Raw genomic sequence first — 27,688 nt, forward strand, 5'->3', positions numbered from 1 at the left:
TCAGAAATAAATACCCCAAAATACGATGCTTTGACATGCTGGACCAAATGAAGATGCAGCCTCAAGGTCTCTCTGACCTCCTATCCCCTCCTACCCACCCCCTCCCCATCATGAAGCTGTTCTATGAAGTTTCCTTATCTGCTTAAAGTCTAGACCTGCCAAAGCGGGGAAAAATTACTCCTGGTCCTTTCCTTTTTTTTGAGATGGAGTCTCGCTCTGTTGCCCAAACTGGAGTGCAGTGGTGTGATCTCCTAGGTTCCAGTGATTCTCCCACCTCAGCCTCCTGAGTAGCTGGGACTACAGGTGCGTGCCACTATGTGCAGCTAATTTTTGTATTTTTTTTAGTAGAGAGGAGATTTCACCATGTTGGCCAGGCTGGTCTCAAACTCCTGACCTCAAGTGATCCGCCTGCCTCGGCCTCCCGAAGGGCTGGGATTACAGGTATGAGCCACTACACCGGCATGGAGTTTTCATTAGTTTAATTCATATTGCAGGAAGAGAGACAAATCTGTCAACACATCTGGACAAACTATTATCTGTTCTGTAGGTCAACAGACTTTGTCTTAGGCCATCATATGTTCTCTAAGTCCACTGAATCCTCCTAAAAATAATTCATCATCCCTCAAATTCCCATATTTCCCCCATCTCCCCTTCCCCATGAAGGATATATAAACATCTGTACCCTATTGGGTTACTGAGTAATCATTCTGCCATTCCCCCATGATACACACATTAAAATAATTGCATGTTTTTTCTCCTAGTAATCTGCCTTTTGTCAATTGATTTTTCAGTAAACCTTCAGAGGGTGAAGGTAAAGTTTTCCCTGGACCCCTACAATTGTCATCACTTAGTTAATGCCAGCCTTCCCTGCTAGACTATAAATTCTGAAGGCAAGGCTCATTGTCTCCTGTGCTGCTGCATTCCCATAGTTAACACAGTAATAATGGAAACAGCAATCATCTATTGAGCTTACTAATGCACTGGGTGCTATGCTAAGTAAGCCCTTTAAAATCAGTATTGTATTTAATCCCAACAACCCTAGGCCACTGATACTGTCCCCATTTTATAAACAAGAAAACCATGGCTGCTTGGTTAGGAGTGGCAGAACCATGAACCCAGCTCTCATTCAATAAAAAATAGTATCACATCCACTTGAACCACCTAAAGTACCATTTACCATTCTTTTCAGCAAGGAATCCCACAAATTTCTCATGAACACTCATTAACATCTTAACCCTTCACTTGTTCTTCTCCCCCATCCTCTGCCATTTGTCTAGATCAATGACTCTCAAATTAGTTATTTAAACAAAACCAAGAGTACTCATCAATTAGAATGAAAATTTTCTGAAAATGTAGTGAAAACTGACCCAGAAAGGTCAATACCAAGACCTGTTAAGAGTTATTGGACTTGATAAAGGAATAATTTGAGCAGCCAAGCAAAAAATCAAATCACTTTTGTAAGAAAAATGTCACATGACTTTAGGCTTCTCTATAGCAACACAGAAAAATATGAACTGAGAATTGTATTATCTAGCCAAATTGTTTTTACTGTGTAAAGGCTACAGATAAACATATTTGACATGGCAAAAATTTAGGGAAATTGTTCCATGAGTCTTTCTTAAGGAAACTGTTAAATCATTAATTTCAGCTGACCAAGAGATTACTGGGAATGTTTGAGTTTCAAATATATTTAAACTGTGGAACTAAGAAATGTGAGGATGACAACAGAATGTAAATATTACATGTCCTCACAATGTAGAAATGATACAACAAAAATTGAGAGAAAAGGGAAAGTGGAAGTTCACTGATACAATGATAGTTGGGCACCAGAGCATATCAGCTAAAGCTACACTGACAAGTCAAAGAGAAGTATAATCACATTTAACAGTACAAGAGTAGGTCAGGTGTGGTGGATTATGCCTGTAATCCCAGCACTTTGGGAGGCTGAGGCAGATAGATCTCTTAAAGCCAGGAGTTCGAGATCATCCTGGCCAACATGGTGAAACCTCGCCTTTACTAAAAATACAAAAATTAGCCTGGCCATGGTGGTGCATGCCTGTAATCCCAACTACTCAGGAGGTTGAAGCATCAGAATCGCTTGAAGCTAGGAGGTGGAGGTTGCCGTGAGCTCAGATCACGCCACTGTACTCCAGCCTGAGCATCAGAGCAAGACTCCGTCTCAAAACAAACAAACAAACAAACAAACAGTATAAGAGTAAAATCCAATAATATTATTGACCAGAACTGGTTAGTAGAGAAGGAGGGAAGAAAGAAATATGCTAGGCTTAAATATTTCTCAAAAGGAATTATTGGTGACTAAAAATAAATCGAAGAGTGTTATAATTATATGGCTAATCAGCTGGGGGTGGAGGCTCACGCCTGTAATCTAGCACTTTGGGAGGCTAAGGCAGGTGGATAACCTGAGGTCAGGAGTTCAAGATCAGCCTGGCCAACATGGTGAAACCTCATCTCTACTAAAAATACAAAAATTAGCCAGGCGTGTTGGCACATGCCTGTAATCACAGCTACTCGGGAGGCTAAGGCAGGAGAATCACTTGAACCCGGGGAGTGGAAGTTGCAGTAAGCAAAGATCGTGCCACTGCACTCCAGCCTAGGCGCCAGAGAATGATTCTTTCTCAAAAAATAAAAAATAAAAAAATAATAAAAAATTTATATGGATAATCAATAGAACAAAAATTACTCACAAAAGGAAAGAAAGTAAAACACACCATAGAGTAAAATATTTTTAAAATCGTCGAAACAGAAAGCAGAACATGATTAGAGAACAACAACAAAAAAGGCAATTTCCTGAAACTTGTTCTCAAATTTGTTCCTCTACAGAAAGCTCTTCCTCATGAAATAAACACAACACATTTGACATGGGTCACTTACTTTAATAACAATACATATACCATGTTATCGCCATGGAATGTAAATTTAGATTAGACAAGAGAATTTCACAAGTGTAATAGCCTTCTGTAATACATAAAAGTTTGGGTATACTGTCTGGCCAAACCAGCTTGCTCATAAGTCATTAATCAAATCCATTACAGGTAATTTGTTCAGTTCAATGTTTACAATTCTTATGGAAAAAATAAGCAACACACACGTTTAAAAAGTGTTCATTTACCTTTGCATGAGTGCTTAAAATACATATTTCTATTTCAAGATGACATTTAAAAATTATTATATCAGCAGCAAAAATATAATTTGCAATTACAAAAAACGAAACTAGAATCCTTAAGTTATTCTCATGTTTACAATTGTGATTCTTTAATAAATACTACTATTATGCAGTTCTATTGTAAGCTTTCTGGATTTGGTTTAAACACATGCACATATATTGTCAGCTGTGGGAAGCTTTACAAATTATATTCCATGCACTTTTTGGACAGAGTTCTAACAGAGCAGACAGTCCATAAAATAGGTAGAAAAAAGTTGAATTGGCCGGGCGCGGTGGCTCACGCCTGTAATCCCAGCACTTTGGGAGGCCGAGGCGGGCGGATCACAAGGTCAGGAGATCGAGACCACGGTGAAACCCCGTCTCTACTAAAAATACAAAAAATTAGCCGGGCGCGGTTGTGGGCGCCTGTAGTCCCAAGTACTCGGGAGGCTGAGGCAGGAGAATGGCGTGAACCCGGGAGGCGGAGCTTGCAGTGAGCCGAGATCGCGCCACTGCACTCCAGCCTGGGCGACAGAGTGAGACTCCTTCTCAAAAAAAAAAAAAAAGAAAAAAAAGAAAAAAGTTGAATTAACTGGGGCAAATAGGACTCTTATACAACATCCAAAATACGAGATTCTGCAGCAAACTGGGACTGGGAGTACCTTCAGGACTGGCCTGTTATCTTCTTTAGAACTAAGTTCATCTTAAAAATTTAAGAAGGTGGACATTTCAACACTATCAAGTACATTTAGGTGACAGGTTTAAGTTAACTTGACTTCCTTGAATGACCTAGTTAGTAAACTAGTCACTAGTAATTCGGTCACCAGGCAAATCAAGCCTGTAAGAAAGGAAGCCAATATTCAAAATGCCATGTTACCATCTAAATCCATACAAATTAGTTTATTTTCAACAATAATAGGTAACTTCAATAATGAGACATCTAACTAAAGCAAGTTCCTCCAACAAGACCAAGACAGCATCTCTTCTTCTAAGGCTTAGGTTTTGCCCAGAATTCCCGATACATGGAATAGCCCATACCTAAAGAAAAAGAATGCTAGTTAAGCATTTCAATATTTTCTTAAATATTGGAAAATAAAAACCAGTTCATAAAATAGCTGAAAGTAGTACCATTGCTAGCATGGAATATTTACAAGGGGAACAAGACCCTAGGAAGCTTATACTCTTGCCTTCTTAAACATCTTAAATTTCTAAAACTCTTTTTACATAGTTTCCCAAGTAGTAAAGGGCTGGTATGGCTACTTCACATATTACAATATTTCTTTTAAAGAACAATCAATATTTATCCGGTAACTTTGAAAGGAATCACTCTTGCTACATAATACCAGATAAAGTCAATGAATTATAAAGCCAATAGAAGCATGTAATACCTACACTTTAAGAATCTCTCCTTTGAAAACACAATAAAATAGCAATTGTATGTCTCTCCCAGACAACAGATGTTACTACCAACCCCATTTACATGTCTAGGTTCTTGAATGAAATTATAAACTCAGTGACTGACAGGATTTTTTTCATTTCTTTAAAATCTTAGTAGGATATATCATAGAAAAACTATGTCACTACTTGAATTATCTTCATTAATTCATTTTCTACATGAAAATAAGTGATATTCTCAAACTGCTAAAAGGTCAGCTAAAAATATTTACCTATTTTGATCGTCAAGAAATATTTCAATGAGAAACGAAAATTTGAAAATTTCCTGTAGGAACCTACCAATAGTCATTGCTCCTACAACAAAGCCTTGGGCTGCCACACGCATGTGGATCAGATGAAGGGATATTTTAGTATTTCCCCTGCTCTTCAGTTTGTATAATCCATATGCAACAATTGCTGCAAAACCTGCCATTCCTGTAAAACAAAGTAACAAGTATGTCAGACGCATGAGGAGAAGGGACCAAGATGACTTTACCATCAATCAATGTACATTTTATTATTTATATGAGGATTCTTTATCAGATCATTAATTAGCTAACATACAAATTGAGTTTTTCATGTTTTCCCCTGTCAAAACAAAAAATCTTGAAGCAAACAATAGCAGATCCAAAAAGTCAGGATTATCTTTAAAAATGTGGGTTTGTGGGGCCAGTAGACAAATTCCTTTAAAAGAGTGCTAGAAAATTAACAGGAACCTAGATTATGCTCATCAGAACAAAAGTGTGCCAAAGGTCTTGACTTAGAGAATGAATTTATTACATACATTTCCTCTCTGTCCTATTTCCCTCCCTCAAGGTAATCAGTTAATATACCAGAGACAATCCTACACATTACTACCACTGAGAAACACTGCCTGAATATTTCAAACTTTGGAATACTGTACTGGGAAGAATGTAAGTAAATAAAGGAAAAGAATAGAGTAATATTAGTTTCAGTTAAAAGGATTATGATCCTAGAGTTCTATACAGAGCCAAACTCTCATTCATTTTGAGGGTAAAAGCATTCAGGACATGACCTTGCATGTTTTCTTTTTAAGATTTATTATTTTATTTTTTAAGAGATGGGGTCTTGCTCTGTTGCCCAGGCTTGAGTGCAGTCGCACAATCATAGCTCACTGCAGCCTTGAACTCCTGGGCTCAAGTGATCCTCTTGGCTCAGCCTCCCTAATAACTGGGACTACAGGAGGGCTCTCTTTCCCAAGCTGCCACCCAGGTGCTGATACAAAAACCTAGAGGAAAATATCCAGTCAAATAAAAACAGTGAGTCAAAATGGACAGTTCAAGAAATAAAGACATAATGGTTAAGATATAATGGTGAGCAATAAAGACAGGAAAATCTGTACTGGTTCCTTGAAAATGACTGGTATAATACAGAAAAATTAAGAATCTGAAATTAGGCTATGATTATTACAACAAAATGTGTGCTAAAGGTCTTAAGTTAGGGAATAAATTTACATTCATTTTAATACTGGAAATAGATGAAAAAAACACATCCTAGTTTGACAATGTAAAGAAAACCACCAGCAAGCAGTATAAGAACAGCCTCAGAACTTCCAAATCATAAGAAGAAAAAAAAATTAGTGCTGGGAGTGGTAGCTCACACCCATCACCCCAGCACTTTGGGAGGCTGAGGCAGGTGGATTACCTGAGGTCAGGAGTTTGAGAACAGCTAGGCCAACAGCCTGGCCATCTCTACTAAAAAGACAAAAAATTAGCCGGGCATGGTGGCATGTGCCTGTAATCCCAGCTACTCGGGAGGCTGAGGCAGAAAGAATGCTTAAACCTGGGAGGCGGAGGTTGCAGTGAGCTGAGATCACGCCACTGCAGTCCAGCCTGGGCAACAGAGCGAGACTCCATCTCAAAAAATATATATATACATATAAATAAATACATTTTTAAATAGTCATAAAGCTTTAAAATAATCTAATATAGCAGTAACATAAATGAGGCAAAAATTGTTAGGAACACAAGATCAGCTCTATTAGAAGGTAACAAAATGGGAAAATATGTCTCTTTCAGAAAACAACAGAATAAGAAGCCCCAAACTAAAGCTACAGAATTGAATGGCACCATTAAATAACCTTACTTAAATTCTTAAAAATAAATAAAATTTAATATTTTAATTATAACAGAGATCCCACATTCTTTCAAATGTCTATGAAGCTTTGACAAAACCAATCGTTTATTAGGCCACGAAGAAAATTCCAACTTCCAAAAAGGCCTTCTTCCTGGACGACTACCATAAAGCCAAAACTTAGCAATCAAGACATAAAACAGCCACACACACACACCTGCCCTCTAACCACTAGGAAGCTGAGCACCAATAACTAGAGGTTAAAGTAAAACTGAGAGATTAGGAAACTATCAAACATTATTTGAAAAATAAAAACAGTACTGGTTCTTAGAACAAATAAAATTGTAAAACCTCTAGGAAGTCTGATCAAAGAGAAAATAAATATACAACATTAGGAATGAGAAAATGGATATAATCACAAGTGGTAAAGAGATTTTTAAAAATAAGAGATGAGGCCGGGCGCGGTGGCTCAAGCCTGTAATCCCAGCACTTTGGGAGGCCGAGACGGGCGGATCATGAGGTCAGGAGATTGAGACCATCCTGGCTAATATGGTGAAACCCCGTCTCTACTGAAAGGTACAAAAAACTAGCCGGGTGAAGTGGCGGGTGCCTGTAGTCCCAGCTACTCGGGAGGCTGAGGCAGGAGAATGGCGTGAACCCGAGAGGAGGAGCTTGCAGTGAGCTGAGATCCGGCCACTGCACTCCAGCCTGGGTGACAGAGCAAGACTCCTTCTCAAAAAAAAAAAAAAAGAAAAAAAAAAAATAATAAAAGATGATTGCTCTTTGCCAATTAAATTTGAAAATCTAGGTGAAATGAATGATTTCTGAGGAAAATATAAATTCCTAAATTTGATTCAAGAAGTTGTAGAAAACCTTTCTATACCAATAACCATAGAAAGAATTAAATGGGCAATCCATGCTTTATCCCCAAAAGATAAAGACCCAAATAGTTTTATTAACAAGGTCTAATAAAAATTATAAGGGCATTCTTAATTCATGTTATTTAAAGTATTCGAGGGCATTAAAAACATACCAATACATTTTTTTTCTGATATATTTCCCAAGAAAACAAATCCCTGATACCAAAACAAAATCAAGATAACATGAGAGGCTGGGTGCAGTGGCTCACACCTGTAATCCAAGCACTTTGGGAGGCTAAGGCAGGTGGATCACTTGAAAATAGGAGTTCAAGACTAGTCTGGCAAAATGGTGAAACCCCATCTCTACTAAAAACACAAAACAGGGTCTCACTGTGTTGCCCAGGCTGTCTTGAACTCCTAGGCTCAAGCGATCCTCCTGCCTCAGCCCCCTAAAGCACTGGGATTACAGGAATGAGCCAAAGCACTCAGCCTTATTTTTTATTAAAAAATGAAAAAGAGATAAGAAAAAAAGTTCCCTTTAAAGATAAGAATAAGTCAGGGATACATGTGAATACTGCTGTTGTTGCCTGGAGATCCTAAACAATTTTAAATCACATAAAAAAAACTATAGGCATAATTTAGGAAGAAACACTACTGGTTTGCAGATCATCTAACTGTGTGTATAGGAAATCCAAGAAAATCAAATGAAACACAACTAGAGGCCAGGTGCAGTGGCTCATGCCTGTAATCCCAGTACTTTGGGAGGCCGAGGCAGGTGGATCATTTGAGGTCAGGAATTCCAGACCAACCTGGCCAACATGGCAAAACCATGTCTCTACTAAAACTACAAAAATTAGCCAGGAGTGGTGGCAGGCACCTGTAATACCAGCTACTCGGGAGGCTGAGGCACAAGAATTGCTTGAACCCGGGAGGCAGAGGTTGCAGTAAGCTGAGATTGTGCCACTGCACTCCACCCTGGGTGACAGAGCAAGACTCTGTCTCAAAAGAACAAAAAGAAACACAACTAGAACCAGTAAGAAAAAAGATTACTTTGATGAATACATTAAAAAGCATATCTAGAGAAATTAAATTTCTAGACCTACAGAAAACAATAAAATTATATTTAAGGACACAAAAGGTTTGCATGAAAGATTCCCATTCTTCCCAAATTTATAAATTCAATCTAATCCAAATGTAAAAATGAGACATTTTTCCCCATTTTGGGCTGGGCAGGCCAATTTCTTTTTCTTTTCTCTCTTTTTTTTAGACACAGGGTCTTCCTATGTTTCCCAGACCAGAGTTCAGTGGGTATTCGCAGGCATGACCATTATACACTACCGCCCTGAACCCCTGGGCTCAAGTGACCCACCTGCCTTGGCTTCCTGAGTAGCTGCAATTAACAAGCTAATTTCAAAGTAAACAGGCAAGCTCTATTTGAGAAGGTAGAATAGTGAAAGGGTACTGGTTTATGAGGTATCTAAACATACCACTAAGTTTCTGGCAGACAGATCAAAGCAACAAAATAGGTACAGTAGTTCAGTAACAAACCTATGTTTCGTGTATGACATAGTTCACATTTCAAATAAGTGGGAAAAGAATGCAAAACAGATACCCAAATTACTGTGTTAGAAAATTAAGGGGCCGGGCGCGGTGGCTCAAGTCTAATCCCAGCACTTTGGGAAGCCGAGACGGGCAGATCACAAGGTCAGGAGATCGAGACCATCCTGGCTAACACGGTGAAACCCCGTCTCTACTAAAAAACATACAAAAAACTAGCCGGGCGAGGTGGCGGGTGCCTGTAGTCCCAGCTACTCGGGAGGCTGAGGCAGGAGAATGGCGTAAACCCGGGAGGTGGAGCTTGCAGTGAGCTGGGATCCGGCCACTGCACTCCAGCCTGGGCGACAGAGCGAGACTCCATCTCAAAAAAAAAAAAAAAAAAAAAAAAAAGAAAATTAAGGTATCCATACGGAGAAAGTATAAAGTTAGATTTCGCCTCATGTTATACCTACAAATAAATTCCAGATAGATTAGTATCTCAATGATAAATCAAGAACATAAGGAAATACAGGAACCTAAGTAGTCCCAGGATCATGAAGGCCTTGCAACATATAAGAAAACCTAATACCTAAAATACATAGTTATAATTTAATTAGAAAAAGACAACCTAGTCGAAACAGAAACAAAAGCAACAACAAAAAAGAAAAAAACAAAAAAGCTAATTCACAGAAGAGAAGCCTGAATGACCAACACATATGAAAAGATGCTCAAAGAATGATAATATCTAGGGCTATTGACAGTATGGGAAAACCAACCCATCACAGACTACTGGTGTAAATCATTGTTTTGGTACAATTAAACATACAAGGATATTTAATTTTTACAACATACTCTTCCAACAGTTTGTAAAAGCAACATAATGAAACAACTCCTATGTCGTCAATAGAGCAATGGTTAAATCAATGTAGGATTTATGTACTCCTAAGAAGGGATATGTATAAATGACAACCCATTAAAGAGCAGAAAATTTTATATTTGTATTTTATCCTTTTGAAATGTCTTTCTGCCTATTTCATAATGTGCCTATTTCATAATGTACCAAATGTGTAAGAACAAAAGTACTTATAAATGACTTAAAAATAGGTAAACACACAACACACTGGCAGGACGTACGTGCTCAAATTATTTTTTACTGAGGGAATGTACAACCAAAAAATTTTAGAGATCTCTGTTACAAAACATTGTATATCTACAAAATTAACGATTCAATTATTAAAAATATAAAAGTTCCTATATGCATTGTTATAAAAAGATAATGAAAAGAAGGCTAAAGAAAAATAGTTCATCTAAAAATAATTATAAATAATAATTGATGGTAGTATATGGAGAAGAAAACACTGACAGACTGTGCAACCTGCTGTTGTCTTTCAGAGTCAGGATCATAGGGCATGGTACCTTTCTGTTTTATGCACTTTTGCAACTAACTTATTAATTATGCTCAGAAGAAAAATTCCTTCGAGAGACTTCAAAGTCCTTTAACTTCTTGGAGAGCCATCTAAAAAGATGCTCAGTAGTTTGTTAATAATGAAAAACTAGAAACCACATAAATTTCTACCAAGAGGATTATAATGTTATATATAATAGTAATTTATATCATATAAATTAAGTCATTAAAAGTGGAGTTCTGGCCAGGCGTGGTGGCTCACGCCTGTAATCCCAGCACTTTGGGGGCTGGGGCCGGCGGATCACGAGGTCAGGAGATCGAGACCATCCTGGCTAACACAGTGAAACCCTGTCTCTGCTGAAAAATAGAAAAAATTAGCTGGGCGTGGTGGCAGGCACCTGTAGTCCCAGTTACTCAGGAGGCTGAGGCAGGAGAATGGTGTGAGCTCGGGAGGCGGAGCTTGCAGTGAGCCAAGATTGTGCCACTGCACTCCAGCCTGGGCGACAGAGGGAGACTCCGTTTCAAAAAAAAAAAGTGGAGTTTTTAGGCCAGGCACGGTGGCTCACGCCTGTAATTCCAGCACTTTGGGAGACCGAGGCAGGTGGATCACCTGAGATCAGGAGTTCGAGACCAGCCTGGCCAACAGGATGAAACCCCCGTCTTTACTAAAAATACTAAAAAATTAGCTGGTGTGGTGGTGGGCACCTGTAATTCTAGCTACTTGGGAGGCTGAGGCAGAATAATCACTTGAACTCAAGAGGTGGAGGTTGCAGTGAGCTGACATCGCACCATTGCACTCCAGCCTGGGCAACAAGAGCAAAACTCCTTCTCGAGGAAAAAAAAAAAAGTCGTGTTTCAAATAACATAGGTAAAAACATGAGATAAAAATTGTAATACTTATATGCATTTTAGTATGATCCTGAATTTGCAAAGATAAAAAAAGAAAAAACAAGTGGAAAAAACATGTACATCAAAATGGTAACAACAGTTATATCTAAATGGTGGCATTAAAGGTAATTTAATGAAGTGGAAGGATCAAGAACCTGAGAGGTCGAGGGGTGGTAGCAGTGAGCTATGATCGAGCCACTGCACTTCAGTCTAGGCGAAAGAGACCCTGTCTCCAAAAAGAAAAAAAGAGTCTGAATACATACAGAAGAATCATTGTGATGAGATTTATATTATGCCAATATCAGCATATTTCAACAACATAAGAAAAAAATGGAAAATACATTCTTTCAGGATATACTCAATGAACAAGTTTATCACAGCTCTACCGTATTCAAGATCACTCAAATGTCAAACTTACCAATGGGTACGAATGGTGCCTCTTTAGCTTTTCGAATAAGTTTGGATCCCTGATCTTCCTCATATGAAGGAAGGGAAACACCTGTGTCTGTTGACATAGTGACTGCTTGAAGAATCACCCTGAGAGAGAATTTCTGAGGTTCTGTAATTAAAAGCATCTGTATTAAATATCTGGATGTATTTAAAATATTCCTAACTTCCACGAGAATCTTAGCATATGTTATCCATAATCCTAAAGTTAAAAAATATTTTTAGAAATTAACTGTAGTTTTAACGTATAGTCACCCTCAGGGAGAGTTATATACATTTATTCCCCCTATTGTTTTGACATTTCTCCGGTACAACCCATTCATTTTTAGCACAATGTTATTAAAAATAGCGAAAAATTTTAAATTGATGTTACTTTTATCAATTAAAATAGTAGCTACTAATTTTCTGGCTATCTTCATCCTTAATCAACTACTTAACTTGACAATTTTAAGTTACTCAAAGCAAACTGAGAACTCCTATTGAACCTTCAATATCACGATGGAAATCCTACTTAGCACTTTTCGGTGTAGTTAAGTGCAGTCTTTATTGCTTTCAACTGCTGGTTTATTTATTCCAATGTGCTTCCTTGCTTTAGTTTTCACTTCAGATTAGTTTCTAATCTATTACAGTAATCTGTTATCCATGATGGTTGCCCCTGGGGGAAACAGTAGTTATTCTGAACAGCCAAAGTTTCTACCTAGCTCATTATTTACTCATTTTAAGAACAAAGCTTTTATTTCAAATAATATTGGTAGAAATGTCTCCTTCATAGCCTTTTAGATTTTTTTATGACCTATGATTAGTTTTTTTCTTTTTTGAGACCGACTCTCGCTCTGTTGCCCAGGCTGGAGTGCAGTGGCACGATCTCAGCTCACTGCAACCTCCACTTGGCACACACCACACCACCATGCCTGACTAATTTTTTTCTATTTTTTAGTAGAGACAGGGTTTCACTCCTGACCTCAAATGATCCACCCATCTCAGCTCCCAAACTGCTGGGATTACAGGTGTGAGCCACTGTGCCAGCCTATGATTAGCTTTTTTTTTTTTTTTTGAGATGGGAGTTTTGTTCTTGTTGCCCAGGCTGGAGTGCAATGGCGCAGTCTTGGCTCACTGCAACTTCTGCCTCCCAGGTTCAAGTGATTCTCCTGCTTCAGCCTCCCAGATACCTGGGATTAGAAGTGCCTGCCACCATGCCTGGCTAACTTTTTTGTATTTTTAGTAGAGATGGGGTTTCACCATCTTGGCCAGGCTGGTCTCGAACTCCTGACCTCAGGTGATCCACCTGCCTCCCAGTGTTGGGATTACAGGTGTGAGCTACCAAGTCTGGCCCTATGATTAGCATTTTTAACATCACTGCAGCACAAAACTGAATTACCCTCAGGGTCTTCTTAATATCCTCTAAGCTTCAGATCTGCCTTCCTTTACATACCTTACATTCCCCCAGGCTTCCCTTTAAAACTCTACCCTCTTTTTATAATTCCTTTAAATGGTATCCCAGGGCCGGGCGCGGTGGCTCAAGCCTGTAATCCCAGCACTTTGGGAGGCCGAGATGGGCGGATCACGAGGTCAGGAGATCGAGACCATCCTGGCTAACACGGTGAAACCCCGTCTCTACTAAAAAATACAAAAAATTAGCCGGGCGAGGTGGCGGGCGCCTGTAGTCCCAGCTACTCGAGAGGCTGAGGCAGGAGAATGGCGTGAACCCGGGAGGCGGAGCTTGCAGTGAGCTGAGATCCGGCCACTGCACTCCAGCCTGGGCGACAGAGCGAGACTCCGTCTCAAAAAAAAAAAAAAAAAAAAAAAAAGGGATCCCAAAGGCAAGAACTAGCCTGATAGCATATGAATAAGGGGATAGGGGTCAAAAAAAAATAAAAACAAAAAAGATTCATTTTCATTATCACAGGGATCAAAGGCTCCTTTCCTCCTTTTCAGTCCTCTCAGTGAATAGCCTTTTACCACAATGAGGCATTAACAAATTCAATTTCATTTTAGCCACAATAACAAAATATACTTTCTTCACTGAACTATTTTGAATTGCAGTAAACTTTACCCACAGATAAAATAAGGGGCTGAAGCACAGTTTAGGTATACAAGTCTCTAATTAGTGCCAATTACAATAAACTTAAGTCTATGCCCACCCTATCATCCATATAAAATCTTACTTTCACTTCTGGGTTTTTCATATGCATTATGCTCCCTTTGATAAAAATACCTCTCATTCAACACCTTGCTACTCAAGGGGAATCAGTGGCAGTTAAGGTCCTCAACGAAAATGCAACTCCAGAGGTAGGGGGTGGTGTGCTTAGTTTAGAAAGTGAATTCATCCCTATAAGCCTCACCTTCATTGAGATGACTCAACCCTGTCATCGGACATAGAAGAAAATAAAAGAAAATTTAGATTGGACTTAGACCTTCTTTTTGTACTCCATTACTTGTTAAGTGAATAAACTCCTAACTACCGAGCTTTATTATACATAAGGTTCAATAAGCTCAAGGTTCAAGATACTCACTATATATCTGAATAATACAATATAAATGCTAAAGTAATTAATGGTTCAAAAATTAGTTTTGTTTTTTTTTTAAAAGAGAAATCATGTAACCGCCCAACAGGTTCACCTTGCTCGCTGGCTAGACAGAGCTGATTTATCAAGACAGGGGAATTACAATAGAGAAAGAGCAATTCACCCAAAGCCAGCTGCGTGGGAGACTAGGGTTTTAATTAGTCAAATCAGCCTCTTGGAGCATTCAGGTATCAGTTTTTGAGGATAATTTGGTGGGTAGGGGAAGGCCAGTGAATAGAGTACTGATTGGTTGGGTTGGAGATGAAATGGGAAGTTGAAGCTGTCCTCTTGTGCTGAGTCAGTTCCTAGGTAGGGGACGTAAGATCAGATGAGACAGTTTATTGATCTGGGTGGTGCCAGTTGATCAAATGCAGGGTCTGCAAAATATCTCATGCACTGATCTTAGGATCATTTTAGGGAGGGTCAGAATCTTGTAACCACTGCATGACTCCTAAAATATAATTTCTAAGCTGTGGCTAATTCATTAGTCCTCCAAAGGCCATCTAGTCCCCAGGCAAGAAGGGGGTTTGTTTTGGGAAAGGGCTGTTACCATCTTTGCTTTATTTTTCTATTTTTATTTTATGAGACAGGGTCTAGTTGTGTCACCCAAAGCTGGAGCACAATCTCAATCTTGGCTCACCGCAACCTCTGCCTCCCAGGTTTGAGTGATTTGTGCCTTAGCCTAACAGCTGGTATAACAGGCGTGCACCACCATGCCTGGGTAATTTTTTTGTATTTTTAGTAGAGATGGGGTTTTGCCATGTTGGTCAGGCTGGTCTCAAACTCCTGGCCCCAAGTGATTTGCCCGCCTCAGCCTCCCAAAGTGCTAGGATTATAGACATGAGCCATCATGCCTGGCTCTGTCTCTTTTTTGGCTAGGTCCTATCTCTTTCACTGTCTCAGTTATAATTTTGCAATGGTGGTTTCAATCACAGTGTGATTAATTGTCAATAGCCTAATACAGACAACGTCTGAATTTAGAGAGAGTGATGTGTTTTAGCTAAAGGAAGTTTGGCATCTTTCACATAGAAACACTTGAGACTGGCTTTGAAGAAACTGCATAAATGGACTGGATGGAGAGATTAAACACTGTAGACCAGCCTAGCCAACATGGTGAAACCCCACCTCTACTAAAAATACAAAAATTAGCTGGGCATGGTGGTGGGCGTGGTGGAGTGCCGCCTGAAATCCCAGCTACTTGGGGAGGCTGAGGCAGGAGAATCGCTTGAACCCAGGAGGCGGAGGTTACAGTGAACCAACATTGCGCCACTGCACTCCAGCCTGGACAACAGAGTGAGACTCCATCTCAAATTTTAAAAAAGAAAAAAAAAAAAAATCATGACCTTCTCAAAGGGGAAGTTTATCACAAATCCTTTCATTTCCCTTCCCAACCCCACATTCTAACCACAGTAATTTTTTTTTTTTTTTGAGACGGAGTCTCGCTCTGTCGCCCAGGCTGGAGTGCAGTGGCCGGATCTCAGCTCACTGCAAGCTCCGCCTCCCGGGTTCATGCCATTCTCCCACCTCAGCCTCCCGAGTAGCTGGGACTACAGGTGCCTGCCATGGCGCCCGGCTAATTATTGTATTTTTAGTAGAGACGGGGTTTCACCATTCATAGGATGGTCTCAATCTCCTGACCTTGTGATCCGCCCGCCTAGGCCTCCCAAAGCGCTCAGCCCACATTAAATATTTTTAAGATGCTTTCTATACCTCCAAGCCTTTGCACAAGCTGATTCCTCTACTTGTGAGAGTTTCCCTCCCTTTCCATCCCCTTCAGATACTCTTTCCTAGCTAACTCCTCCCATTTTCTTTTTCAGGTTTGGTTTTTCTTTTTTTACACTGAGTCAGAAAATTATTTTAATAGTTAAAAAACTTTTTTTTTTTAACAGAATCAGTATAAAATAGCAGTTGATTTCTCCATAATTATCAGAATTATTTATACTTGAGGTCTTGGCTAAGTGGGGCTGAAATCAACAAAAGGTCTTGGACTATTGGCTCAGAAACAATCCGAGGAAGCCCGCCCTGTTGACATTTGTCATGCTTAGCTCTTATGGGATGATCTGGTCCTTAAAAAAAAAGTATCTCTATTCATTCTTTGGAGACTTGAAGTGAATTCAGCAGTATTCATTAAACTCCTTCCAGCTCCTGTCATTTACCATTCTGACTGCATCCATTTCAACTTAGTCTATTCTCTTCAGAGTTGCTTTAGCAATATTAAATCGTCCAAATTCTTTTCTCTCTCCTCTTGGAGGTTTTTTACTACTGCTGAGGTCTGGGCTATACAGTTTTTCAATGACTCTGTCCCTGCTGGCATGAGCTGCCATCAAAGACTCAAAGTTGTTTACAGGTTTGGCTGGCATCAAGTTTCCCCGCAAAGGAAGCTGTTGGAACCGTAGTGTTTAATTCATGTACTAGTCTGTCATCAATTGTCCACATCACCTTGAGTAATTCCTGGAACTAGGCAAACTCCTCACAGTTCACACCACCGCTGGGCGCCACCATATTGGACTCAGGTTCACATCTTAATTGACCTCCTCTCAGAAATTTGTCTCTTTAAGTTTGTAAGTGCTTTGGTTATGCAGTCCCATAGGATCTTGTACTCTCCTTATAACCCTTAAAACCATCAGTTTGTCTGTTTCTTTTGCTAGAATCCTTAAGTCAGGGGCCAATACCTGCTCTACTTGTATCCAACTCCACTGCCTGGTGCAATACCCTATATATAATAGGTACACTACAAATATTTCTTGCATACATTTAAAAGTTACATTTCTCAACCACTGAAAGCATTCTTAAGTTACTCAGGAATATTGAGTGGAAAAAAAATAACAATCATCCAGATTTGTAGGGTTTAATCAGTAAGAAAAATGCCAAACTGTATGTTCTTAAGTGCTTATTTCTTTTATGTTTCTTATATTGTACCTATGAAAAGAGAAATAACCTGAGGTCTTAGTTCCTTGCAACACAGGGGACAAAGCTATTACATACCACAATTCACTTTTAAAAACTAAAAACTTCTGCAGATATAAAAGCATGTTTTCCCCTTTTTTGCCTGAATCTTTTCTAAACTAAAAAATCATTTGGGAACTGTCTTTAAAAGCAAGAAAGTTGGTAGCCAGGAATCATGGTGCACACCTGTAGTCCCACCTCCTCAGGAGGCTGAGGCAGGAGGGCTGCTTGAGCCTGGAAGGTGGAAGCTGTGGTGAGTCAGGATCCAGCCACTGCACTCCAGCCGGGGAAACAAGCAAGACCCTTGCTGAGGGACCCAACAAACAAACAAAAACAGGACATAAATGGTTTTTAAAAAACAGCAAGAAAGCTGGTAGTTTTCCTTATAATTATCTCACATCTGGTTGACTCTAATTCTCCAACGGGTCAATGGAACAAAAGGTTTTTTTTTTTTTTTTTTTTCCTCCTTTCAGGAGGGAGGGGGTTAGTTGTCTCTTTCCTGTATATAAATCAAGAACAGAAGAAAATCTATTTCTCCGTTCTTCATCTATGATACAGACTCTTAAAGTTTGTATGGATAGGGCATTTGACCTGGCTTTCTGAAAATAGCCCCTGCGGTAAGAATCAGGGTGTGAGGAACAAAACGGCCATTACTTGCTTGAAACGAGACGATAATCTGTCTGTGATTCCAGATTACCTTATGTGTACATTTCAGAATAAAATTAATAAGGATGAATATTTAAAAATCCAACACATATCACTTGTTATTCTGTAGTCCAAATATTATAATTCCCATATAGTACATATCTAAAATATTGTATGAATACAAAATTTTGATAACTGTCTAATTACCACGTGTAAGTTTCCAAAGTATTCATAGTTTATAGCCACCTGAATTGAAAACTGGTTAAGTATCAGGAACAATAATTTCGAATCATATAATTTGAGAGTAACAAATCAGATGAATAATCCAGGCCAACAGCGTTTTTTTACAGGTGGGGAAAAGGTTGTGAGAGGGTTATACCAATTGCTCAGTACAAGGAATACATGTCTGGTGGGGCAGGATTAGAATCCAGCTCTCCTGATATAGAGTCCTGGGTTCTTTTGATTGACAATATATTGCCAAAACATCAATCTAATGCTGCTGATGTAAATTAAATTTGCAGATAAGAATTCTGATTAGAAAATGCAAGAATCCATTACTCAACAGAAGCCCACGTTGTTCTCTTTCAATGATATATATAAAAAAGTCATGCCTAAATGGAATCTTCTTCAGTGACCTAACTCATCTAACAATTTCAATTGTGATTTGAAAAGACTTTTTTCACTACACCACTGCCAGACTTTCCTTCATTATCCACCCACAGTAATTGTCCCAGATCTCTGTCAGAAAGTTGAATAGACGCTAAAAAAGGCACCAGTAACCAGATATTCAAAGTCAGTTTGGAGAGCACAAATTATTCTGTACGCTTAGTAAGACACGACTGAAGACCTTTCCACAGGGAACCTAAAAGTGGCATTAAGGGAAGATGAGCCGTCCAGCATCAGGAGACGTAACAGGCTGAATGAAGGATCTTTCTTCACAGTTATTTTGTCACGGGAACTACTATCTAAAGCAATGCTGGCTTCAAACTTTGATTTTGCATCAGTCGCCCTGTTTAAAATGGCTGCCAGGGCCCCAGCATGGAGATCCGGATTCAGGTGGTCTGCGGCAGAGCTCGAGGAATTTTTACTTTAAGAAGCCCCTTCAAGTGACTCTGGCGCACAAAGAGAACCCCTAGTATACAGGATTCCAAATATGTGTGTCATGCTGGAGCTTCATGACCAGGTTGTCACCGCTTCAACCTGTTAGAACTTTCCATCCAAACCTGTCTTATTCGAAAGTGCCTTTGTACTTCCGGAAGCAGAGATCCCTGTCGTGGGGAATACTGCGAAGAGGGAAATAGGCGGCTTCCTACTCCGGGAATTTAAGACAAAGGCTAATATCACTGCTGCATCATGTCGGCAGCTCCCAATTCTGCCCTCACGCTGTGCTTTGTAATCTCTAACCCGCCGACTCGGCAGGAGAAAAATTTAATTCGGTCACAGAAGCAATACACAGGGCCCTAGGCCTGGTCACTTTCCCAGGGTGGAGGAAACACCAGGTCGGGGAGAAAAGCAAGATCAGGACTGGAAAGTCCTCTGCTAGTACGCCCTCCCCTCAACCTCCCCACCTTCCTCGCCGCCTCTCTTCCTGTGACCTTGTCGGGACTCCGTGACAAGAGAGCTCGCTCTCCTATCCCGCCTCACCCGCCGCTCAGCCGGCTCTTCAGAATGTTCCAAGCTCTGGGGACGCTCCCGCTCCTCGCTCTCCGCCGTCCCGCCCAGCCAACACTCTCCTACTCCCGCCTCTCATTACCACCCCAGCAGTGAGTCCTCCCCGCTCAGCAACAACTCACTCCACAAGCTTCTGCTTCATCTCCTCGCTGGCTCCGTCTCCCCTCACCCTAAGGACCCCAGGCCTCGGCTCCCGACCCCTCTCCTCCTCCCATGCTCTAGGCCGGGCCTGAGCCCCGCAACTCCACCTCTCCTCCCTCATTCCAGACACTGACCCCAGCCCCCAGCCCCCACCCCCAACCCCCACCCCCAAAGTCCTTTCGGCCTGGCCAAGGGCTGCCCCAGTTCTTCCCGCCCCGCGGCCCGTGACCCTGGCTCACAGTCCCCCGACTTGTTTCGCTCACCTAGAGTGAGAAAACCTCTCACACGCCAACCGGCTTCCGATCCCTGCAGTCGTAACTTGTCCGGCCGGCTTCTCCCCACCCACAACCGTCCCAGCCAATCAGAGGCCAGCGGCCGCAAAACGACGCGTGCGTGTGAGCGGCGGGTGGGGCAGTCCAGAGCGGGTCCCAGATTGGCTGGGGCTGTGAGTGCGGGCCCACTACCCCGGCTCTAGCGTACTGGCGGAAACAGACGTGAGAGCTTGGCGCCCAGGGTTCGCGCCCGGGCACTTGAGGGGCTTTGGCTACTGGCTCGCGGACTCCTCACATTTCTCCTGCGCTTTTCTCCTCGGGCAGCGGGAGCGAGCACCGCGAACGCCGTGTCCCGAGTACCGGCCTCCTGCGGACGCCTCACGGGCCGGAAAGGGATGGGGGTGAGGGGTTTCCGCTGTGAGTGAGGTGGGGTTCCCGGACCCACACGGGTCCGACTGCTTGTTCTCGCCGTTCAGTAACGAGATGCAGACTGACTGGGAAAGAACGGAGTTTATTTCTGCAACAGGTTATAGGGAGAAGGTCGGAGTAACTTGAAACTAGGCCGCATAAAACTTAGAAACTAGGCCTCATAAAAAAAAACTTAAAAAAATTAACACCAGGTGGCTCTGGATAGGGTCCCACCCTGCCTCGATAGGGTCCCACCCTGATAGGGTCCCACCCTGCCAATTCCGGGAAACAACCTCATGGGGTCCCACCCTGCCAATTCCGGGGGTCCCACCCTGCCTCGAAGTTCCCGGAATCAACAACTCCAGGGAAAAAACCTCATAAGGTCCTGCTCTAACCAATTAGAACAAGACACCTTGCTCAGGCCATAGATAGACCCAATTACCACGCGCCTAAAGCTTTGTTTGAATTTCGCGCCCTAAGCTGTGTTTGAACTTGTGTTTGCCTATATAAACAGCCTGTAACAAGCAGTCGGGGTCCCAGGGCCAACTTAGAGCTTGGGACCCTAGCGTGCTAGTAATAAATAACTCTCTGCTATGAATCTCCTGTCGGTGATCCTTCGCGGTGACCCCTGCCCAGGAGGGAATCGACAGTTCGGTTCTAACAAACTCACCAGACCAGCTCAAAATTATTAATACAAGTTTTTCTAGTGCTTAAATACATTCAGTGCACTTGCAAGTCGAAAGCCAAAGTGTTTCACTCAATCTAATCTTTAACCGTAATAGGGTCAGGTGTCTAGACAATTGCTTTCAGAGCCTTGGAAATAATCTAAAGTGGGCCCCGGTACAAGGTGTGCAAGAACAACTCCATTATTTTAATTAAACTCTAGGGGCTGAGAAAGCCCAGGCGGGATCTTAATGGACTTGTCTTTACATTCTAGCCTTTCTTTCTTTTTTTTTTGAGACGGAGTCTCGCTCTGTCGCCCAGGCTGGAGTGCAGTGGCTGAATCTCAGCTCACTGCAAGCTCCGCCTCCCGGGTTTACGCCATTCTCCTGCCTCAGCCTCCCGAGTAGCTGGGACTACAGGCGCCCACCACCGCGCCCGGCTAATTTTTTGTATTTTTTAGTAGAGACGGGGTTTCACCGTGTTAGCCAGGATGGTCTCGATCTCCTGACCTCGTGATCCGCCCGTCTCGGCCTCCCAAAGTGCTGGGATTACAGGCTTGAGCCACCGCGCCCGGCCCATTCTAGCCTTTCTGCTAAGGCACCAGTTTCTCCAATTCTTTAATGTTTAACTTATACATGCATCGGAATGACAGTGAGGCGTTCGTGAGAGCTGCTCTGGTTGCTAATGGAGATCTGGCCTGCCACAGTGGGAGCAGAGCTTGCTCTGGGGCGCCCGGTGCGCTGGGAAGATTGCGGGCTCTATCCATTCCACTCCCAGGCGGTTGTCGGTCAGGACCGTGTGCTGTCAGATCCACGTGGGATCTTTCCTGGAGCTTACACTATAATAGGAGGCAGCCAGTACTTGCAAGCATGGGGTCCCGGGAACTACGACCTCACCCAGGCCAGGCCACCTTTCTCTCAGGAAGGAGGTGTCAGAAGCCCCGCGTGATAGCGAGCTTCCGGGGACAGGGCTTCTAATGTGTTTGTCAAGTAAATAATGAGTGACAATCCGGCGAATTGTGGGTCAGCGAAAAAAGTCGAACTCTTAGATATTTGAAGAGATTTATTCTGAACCAAATATGAGTGACCATGGCCCCTGACACAGCCCTCAGGAGGTCCTGAGAACATGTGCCCAAGGTGGTCCAGGCACACTTGATTTTATACATTTTAGAGAGGCATGAGACATCAAATACATTTAAGAAACACGTTGGTTTGGCCCAGAAACGGGGGACAACTCAAAGGCGAGAGGGGAGCGGGCTTCCAGGCTATAGGTAAATGTAAACATTTTCTGGTTGATAATTGGTTGAGTTTGTCTAAAGACCTGGGATCAATAGAAAGGAAATGTTCAGGTTAAGATAAAAGATTGTGGAGACCAAGGTTGTTTTTAAGTCTTATAGAGACTGCTTTTAGAGACAGGCTGCCTTTAGACAGATATAGGCTGCCTTTAGAGACAATAGATGACAAATGTTTCATATTCAGATCTTTGAAAGGTGCTAGACTTTTAATCTCTTTAGGACTGGGGAGGCCTGGAAGAAAAGATCTAGCTATGTTAATGGAGATTCTTTACAGATGCGAATTTTCCCTCACAAAGGACAGATTTGCGTGGCCATTTCAAGATATGGCAAAGAAACATGTTTTGGGGTAAAATATTTTTATTTTCTTCCTTGTCTCATAATGTTATGCCAGAGTCAAGTTGGAAAGTAAGTCACGATATATAGAGTTAAATAAAACCCATTTGATGAAAATTTATGACTTGTAGGGCATGACTCCCCAGACCCTTTAGATAGGAATTTGGGTAAGATAAAAAAATCAGAGCTTAGTCCTCAGACACAAAGTATTTACAACTGCACCGTGGGGAAATCTGGGACTAAATTAGAGTCTCTTGATATAACCACAAAACAAGGCAGACTACCAAGTGCTCTGTCTTACAGATAGGAACTAAATGTCATGGGCTCAGGATTTTGAAAATCGTTCGTCTTATAATTAAGATACATGTAAGAAACATTTCATGCTATGGATGATTAAGAACTTCATACTTCTGGGGCCGGGCGCGGTGGCTCAAGCCTGTAATCCCAGCACTTTGGGAGGCCGAGACGGGCAGATCATGAGGTCAGGAGATCGAGACTATCCTGGCTAACCCGGTGAAACCCCGTCTCTATTAAAAAAATATATAAAAAACTAGCCAGGCGAGGTGGTGGGCGCCTGTAGTCCCAGCTACTTGGGAGGCTGAGGCAGGAGAATTGCGTAAACCCGGGAGGCAGAGCTTGCAGTGAGTTGAGATCCGGCCACTGTACTCTAGCCTGGGCGACAGAGCGAGACTCCATCTCAAAAAAAAAAAAAAAAAGAACCTCATACTTCGATTATATGGTAGCTTTCAGCTCCTTGAAGGCACATATTTTGTCTGGATGATCTTGGTATGTCCTTGAATGCTGCCTGTGTGCTCAATAGAAATTCAATAATGGTAAATGAAGAAAGATGTAAATGCTTCAAGAACTGGAGGGTTTAAAAGATAAGTAGGGATAGTCAGGAACTCGTTTAGGATGAACCCCACTGCCTTCGATATGAAGGTCAACGAGAAGTCGTTAGTCTCTTGATTCTGTAAACACAAAGGCTAATAGCAGCAGTGACCAAAGCATATTCATTCCTGAAGGGAATGTATATGCCTCAAAATAATGTCAGCTAACTTGTTGATTTCCAGAGAATAAGATTTACCGCCCCATCAGCGGAGAGCAACTATTTGGCAACATACTAGACATGACCTTGTGCTTGATTTCTCAAAATGTTACTTTTTTCACTTGTAAAATGGGGAGTAACACTAATGATGGTTAAAGAGGAAATATATGTAGCATGTTAGGCCCATGCTTGGCGTGAAAAATGTTAGCTATTGCTTTAAAAATTCCTTGCTGTGTACTGTGCAAAAAGAGTCAGACCTTGCCCTCGAAGCTGAAAGGATAAGAACCTTTTAAACCAATTACTACTGAGGGCTCCCAATCCAGACCCCGAAAGAGGGTTCTTGGATCTCCTGCAAGAAAGAATTGTAGACGAATCCATAGAGTACGGTGAAGGCAAGCTTATTAGCAAAGTAGAGGAATAAAAGAATGTCTACTCTATAGGCAGAGTAGCCCCAAGGGCTGCTGGTTGCCTATTTTTATGGTGATTTCTTGATTGTATGCTAAACAAAGGGTGGATTATTCATGCCTCTCCTTTTTAGACCATATAGGGTAACTTCCTGATGTTGCCATGGCATCTGTAAAATGTCATGGTGCTGGTGGGAGTGTAGCAGTGAGGATGACCAGAGGTCATTCTCGTAGCCATCTTGGTTTTGGTGGGTTTTAGCCAGCTTCTTTACTGCAACCTGTTTTATCAGCAAGGTCTCTATGACCTGTATCTTGTGCCAATCTCCCATCTCATCCTGTGACTTAGAATGCCTAACCTTCTATCTCATCCTGTGACTTAGAATGCGTAACTCTCTGGGAATGCAGTCCAGTAGGTCTCAGCGTTATCTTACCTAGCCCCTATTCAAGATGGAGTTGATCTGGTTCAAACATCTCTGACATGATGATTGGTATAAAGGTCAAATAACTAGTAAGTAACAGAGGTAGAGGACTATAAACTAGGAATTTTGATTCCACTATATTTTAAGAATATAGTGTTGTAGTAGGACAAGCAGCAGACAAAACTCCTCAGACACTGAGTTAAAGAAGGAAGGGGTTTATTTGGCCGGGAGCATCAGCAAGACTCCTGTCTCAAGAGCCAAGCTCCCCGAGTGAGCGATTCCTGTCCCTTTTAAGGGCTCACAACGCTAAGGGGGTCTGCATGAGAGGGTCGTGATTGATTGAGCAAGCAGGGAGTATGTGACTGGAGGCTGCATGCACTGGTAATCAGCTCGGAACAGAACAGGACAGGGATTTTCACAGTGCTTTTCCATACAATGTGTGGAATTTATAGATAACATAACTGGTTAGGTCAGGAGTCGATCTTTAACTACTAGGCTGAGGGCATGGCGCTGGGCTGTCTGCCTGTGGATTTCATTTCTGCCTTTTAGTTTTTACTTCTTTGGAGGCAGAAATTGGGCATAAGACAATATTAGAGGTGGTGTCCTCCCTTAGTATCACTTAACAGCAAGTGCTTTTTAAGACATAGAAAGGAAATACATTTTTATATATAAGCTGGACTCTTTATTCATAGTATTAAAAAAATAAGAATTTAGACAAATTATAGGATGATAGATCCACATAGATAATTGAAGGAAAGTTAGATATGCACTCTATGGCTACAACTGCATGGAAGATGCACATTTGTCCCCCAAAATCTCTTTATTAAGGCTACTGTTAAACACTACTTGGCAGAATTGTCATTAGTCTGACCCAGTTTGAAATGACGGTTGAATTTAGGAGAAAAAAGGCTCGTCTTTTGACAAAAGTGTGCCAGCCCTGTCAGTTTAAGGGAGAAAATATAAACAGAGGCGGTATAGGGGTGGAAAGGGATGATCCCTTTCTTTCCCATCATAAGCGTTGGAGCCAACACTCCTGTAATAAAAAACTGGTTAACAAGAGAAAATTACTAGCCTGGGCAATGTGGCAAAACCCTGTCTCTACAGAAAATACAAAATTAGCTGGATGCGATGGTGTGCCTCTGTAGTCCCAGCTACTTGGGAGGCTGAGGTGGGCAGATCACTTGAGCCTGGGAGGTCAAGGCTGCAGTGAGCCAAGATTGCGCCACTGCACTCAGCCTGGGCCACAGAGTGAGACCCTGTCTCAAAAAAGAAAAGACAAAAACAAAACAAAAACAAGAGAAAAACATTATAAATGTACTGTATTTGATCAAGGTTTGTTTTGTTTGTTTGTTTGTTTGTTTGTTTGTTCTTGAGACAGAGTCTTGCTCTGTTGCCAGGCTGGAGTGGAGTGGCGTGATCTTGGCTTACTGCAACCCCCTCCGCCTTCTGGGTTCAAGCGATTCTCCTGCCTCAGCCTCCCAAGTACCTGGGACTACAGGCGTGTGCTACCATGCCTGGCTAATTTTTTGTATTTTAGTAGAGACGGGATTTCACCATGTTGGCCAGGATGGTCTTGATCTCCTGACTTCATGATCTGCCTTCCTCGGCCTCCCATTGATCAAGGTTTTACGTGATGCAGGAACCTTCAGAGTGAAGACCCAAAGAAACAGGTGATGCTTATCTGATTATATGCTTAGGTTTGATGAAACAGGGACAGTCGTGTAGAAATGTGATTGGACAGCAAAGGATATGACCTAATGGTAATAGAAAACCTAGCAAGACCTGTCTGTTCAGATTCTTGAACTTTCTTTCTATTGTAGCATTTTTCTTTTCACGATACAGTACAGGATCCTTTCTGGAATGGAGGTCTTATGAGCTACTATTGAACAAGGTAGGTGAGAGAATTTCTTTACGGCCAATTCTTAGACAAAAAGTTGGGGAAGCGGTCAGGCGCAGTGGCTCACACCTGTAATCCCTGCACTTTGGGAGGCTGAGGCGGGTGGTTCACGAGGTCAGGAGTTCGAGACCAGCCTGACCAACATGGTGAAACTCTTGTCTGTACTAAAAATACAAAAATTAGCCAGGCATGGTGGCGTGCAACTGTAATCTCAGCTACTCAGGAGGCTGAGGCAGGAGAATCGCGTGAACCTGGGAGGTGGAGGTTGCAGTGAGCCAAGATCGCACCGCTACACTCCAGCCTGGGCGACAAAGCTGGACTCTGTCTCAAAAAAAAAAAAGTTGGGGAAGCTTAGAAGTTCTGGTTTCTGTAATCAGCCTTGGGGAAGAGGAATTCTATTTTCTATGACTTGCTTCAGGAGAGAATGAGGGGCTGAGAGATAGACAGGAGGGTAAGACAGGTTGGGTAGAAACTTTACTTCTGAGGCTGCTTCTGAGGCCTTCACTTTGGGGTATCATTTTCTGAGCCCCAACAGCAGGAAAGAATAAGTAATAGGAAATTAGAAAACAGTATTGACATAGATATTTCCTGAATTCTAAACTGATCCATCATTTAAAAAATAACATTTTATTGGAATTAGTTGCAGAATATCTTTCAGTCTATTGGTAATGCGATTGGAATGATGAGTTAGGAATCAACTCACCATTTCAAACAAATTAACGTTTTGTTGAACTTGTTTAAAAAGACTGGGTGTATTGATAAACCAATGTGGGATATGATAAGGTGTCTCTTCAAATAATCTGATCAATCTTTTATTCTTTAATTCATAGTACCCCTCCCCCCATTTTTCTCCTTTTTCTCCTTTTTTCCCCCTTGCCTTTGTTAAATGCCCAGGCACGCCACAATACCAAGTGTTATCAATACAACTTACATTCCTTTCCTTATTTAAAAAAAAGACTAACTTTCTAGCTCATTACAAACACCCCTTCCCCTTTCCCTCTACTTTTTCTTTTACATGCCCACCCTATCTAAAAAAAATCAAATGTCTAGCCAACCAAAATTAGTTTAAATTATACGACCCGACCCTGGCCAATAAAAAAAGAATACGAAGGCAAGACTTAACATCAAAAATAAAGGCCCTCGTGCCCCTTTGTTCAAG

General features: G+C 41.6%; 2 protein-coding genes and 1 pseudogene across 7 annotated transcripts in view; 1 reads left to right on the forward strand and 2 right to left on the reverse strand.

Moving 5' to 3' along the window:
* Positions 1–2,873: 2,873 nt before the first annotated feature.
* HIGD1A (HIG1 hypoxia inducible domain family member 1A) lies at positions 2,874–20,088 on the reverse strand. 6 transcript variants are annotated; one of them, XM_077992260.1, is made up of 5 exons: positions 20,058–20,088; positions 17,524–17,644; positions 11,799–11,939; positions 4,898–5,032; positions 2,874–4,201 (listed from the first exon to the last, which is right to left on the reverse strand). In XM_077992260.1, the coding sequence occupies exons 3-5, from the start codon at positions 11,893–11,895 to the stop codon at positions 4,152–4,154; spliced, it is 282 nt and encodes a 93-aa protein (XP_077848386.1). In that variant the 5' UTR covers positions 11,896–11,939; positions 17,524–17,644; positions 20,058–20,088; the 3' UTR covers positions 2,874–4,151. The 6 variants fall into 6 exon arrangements, with proteins under 6 accessions (XP_077848386.1, XP_077848387.1, XP_014986713.2 ...); XM_077992261.1 differs by lacking the exon at positions 20,058–20,088 and adding an exon at positions 19,551–19,696; XM_015131227.3 differs by lacking the exon at positions 17,524–17,644.
* On the reverse strand, positions 16,330–17,037 carry LOC106996946 (protein MIX23 pseudogene; annotated as a pseudogene).
* A 6,366-nt stretch (positions 20,089–26,454) lies between the features above and the next one.
* The window catches only part of ACKR2 (atypical chemokine receptor 2), a 58,509-nt gene continuing 57,275 nt past the window's right edge, over positions 26,455–27,688 (forward strand). Inside the window, exon 1 of the mRNA XM_077992259.1 lies at positions 26,455–26,523. The gene's annotated coding sequence lies outside the window, so the exon portion shown is untranslated. The remainder of the gene's footprint in view (positions 26,524–27,688) is intronic.

The sequence above is a fragment of the Macaca mulatta genome, chromosome 2 (assembly GCF_049350105.2).
Source record: "Macaca mulatta isolate MMU2019108-1 chromosome 2, T2T-MMU8v2.0, whole genome shotgun sequence".
NCBI classification, from domain to species: Eukaryota; Metazoa; Chordata; class Mammalia; order Primates; family Cercopithecidae; genus Macaca; species Macaca mulatta.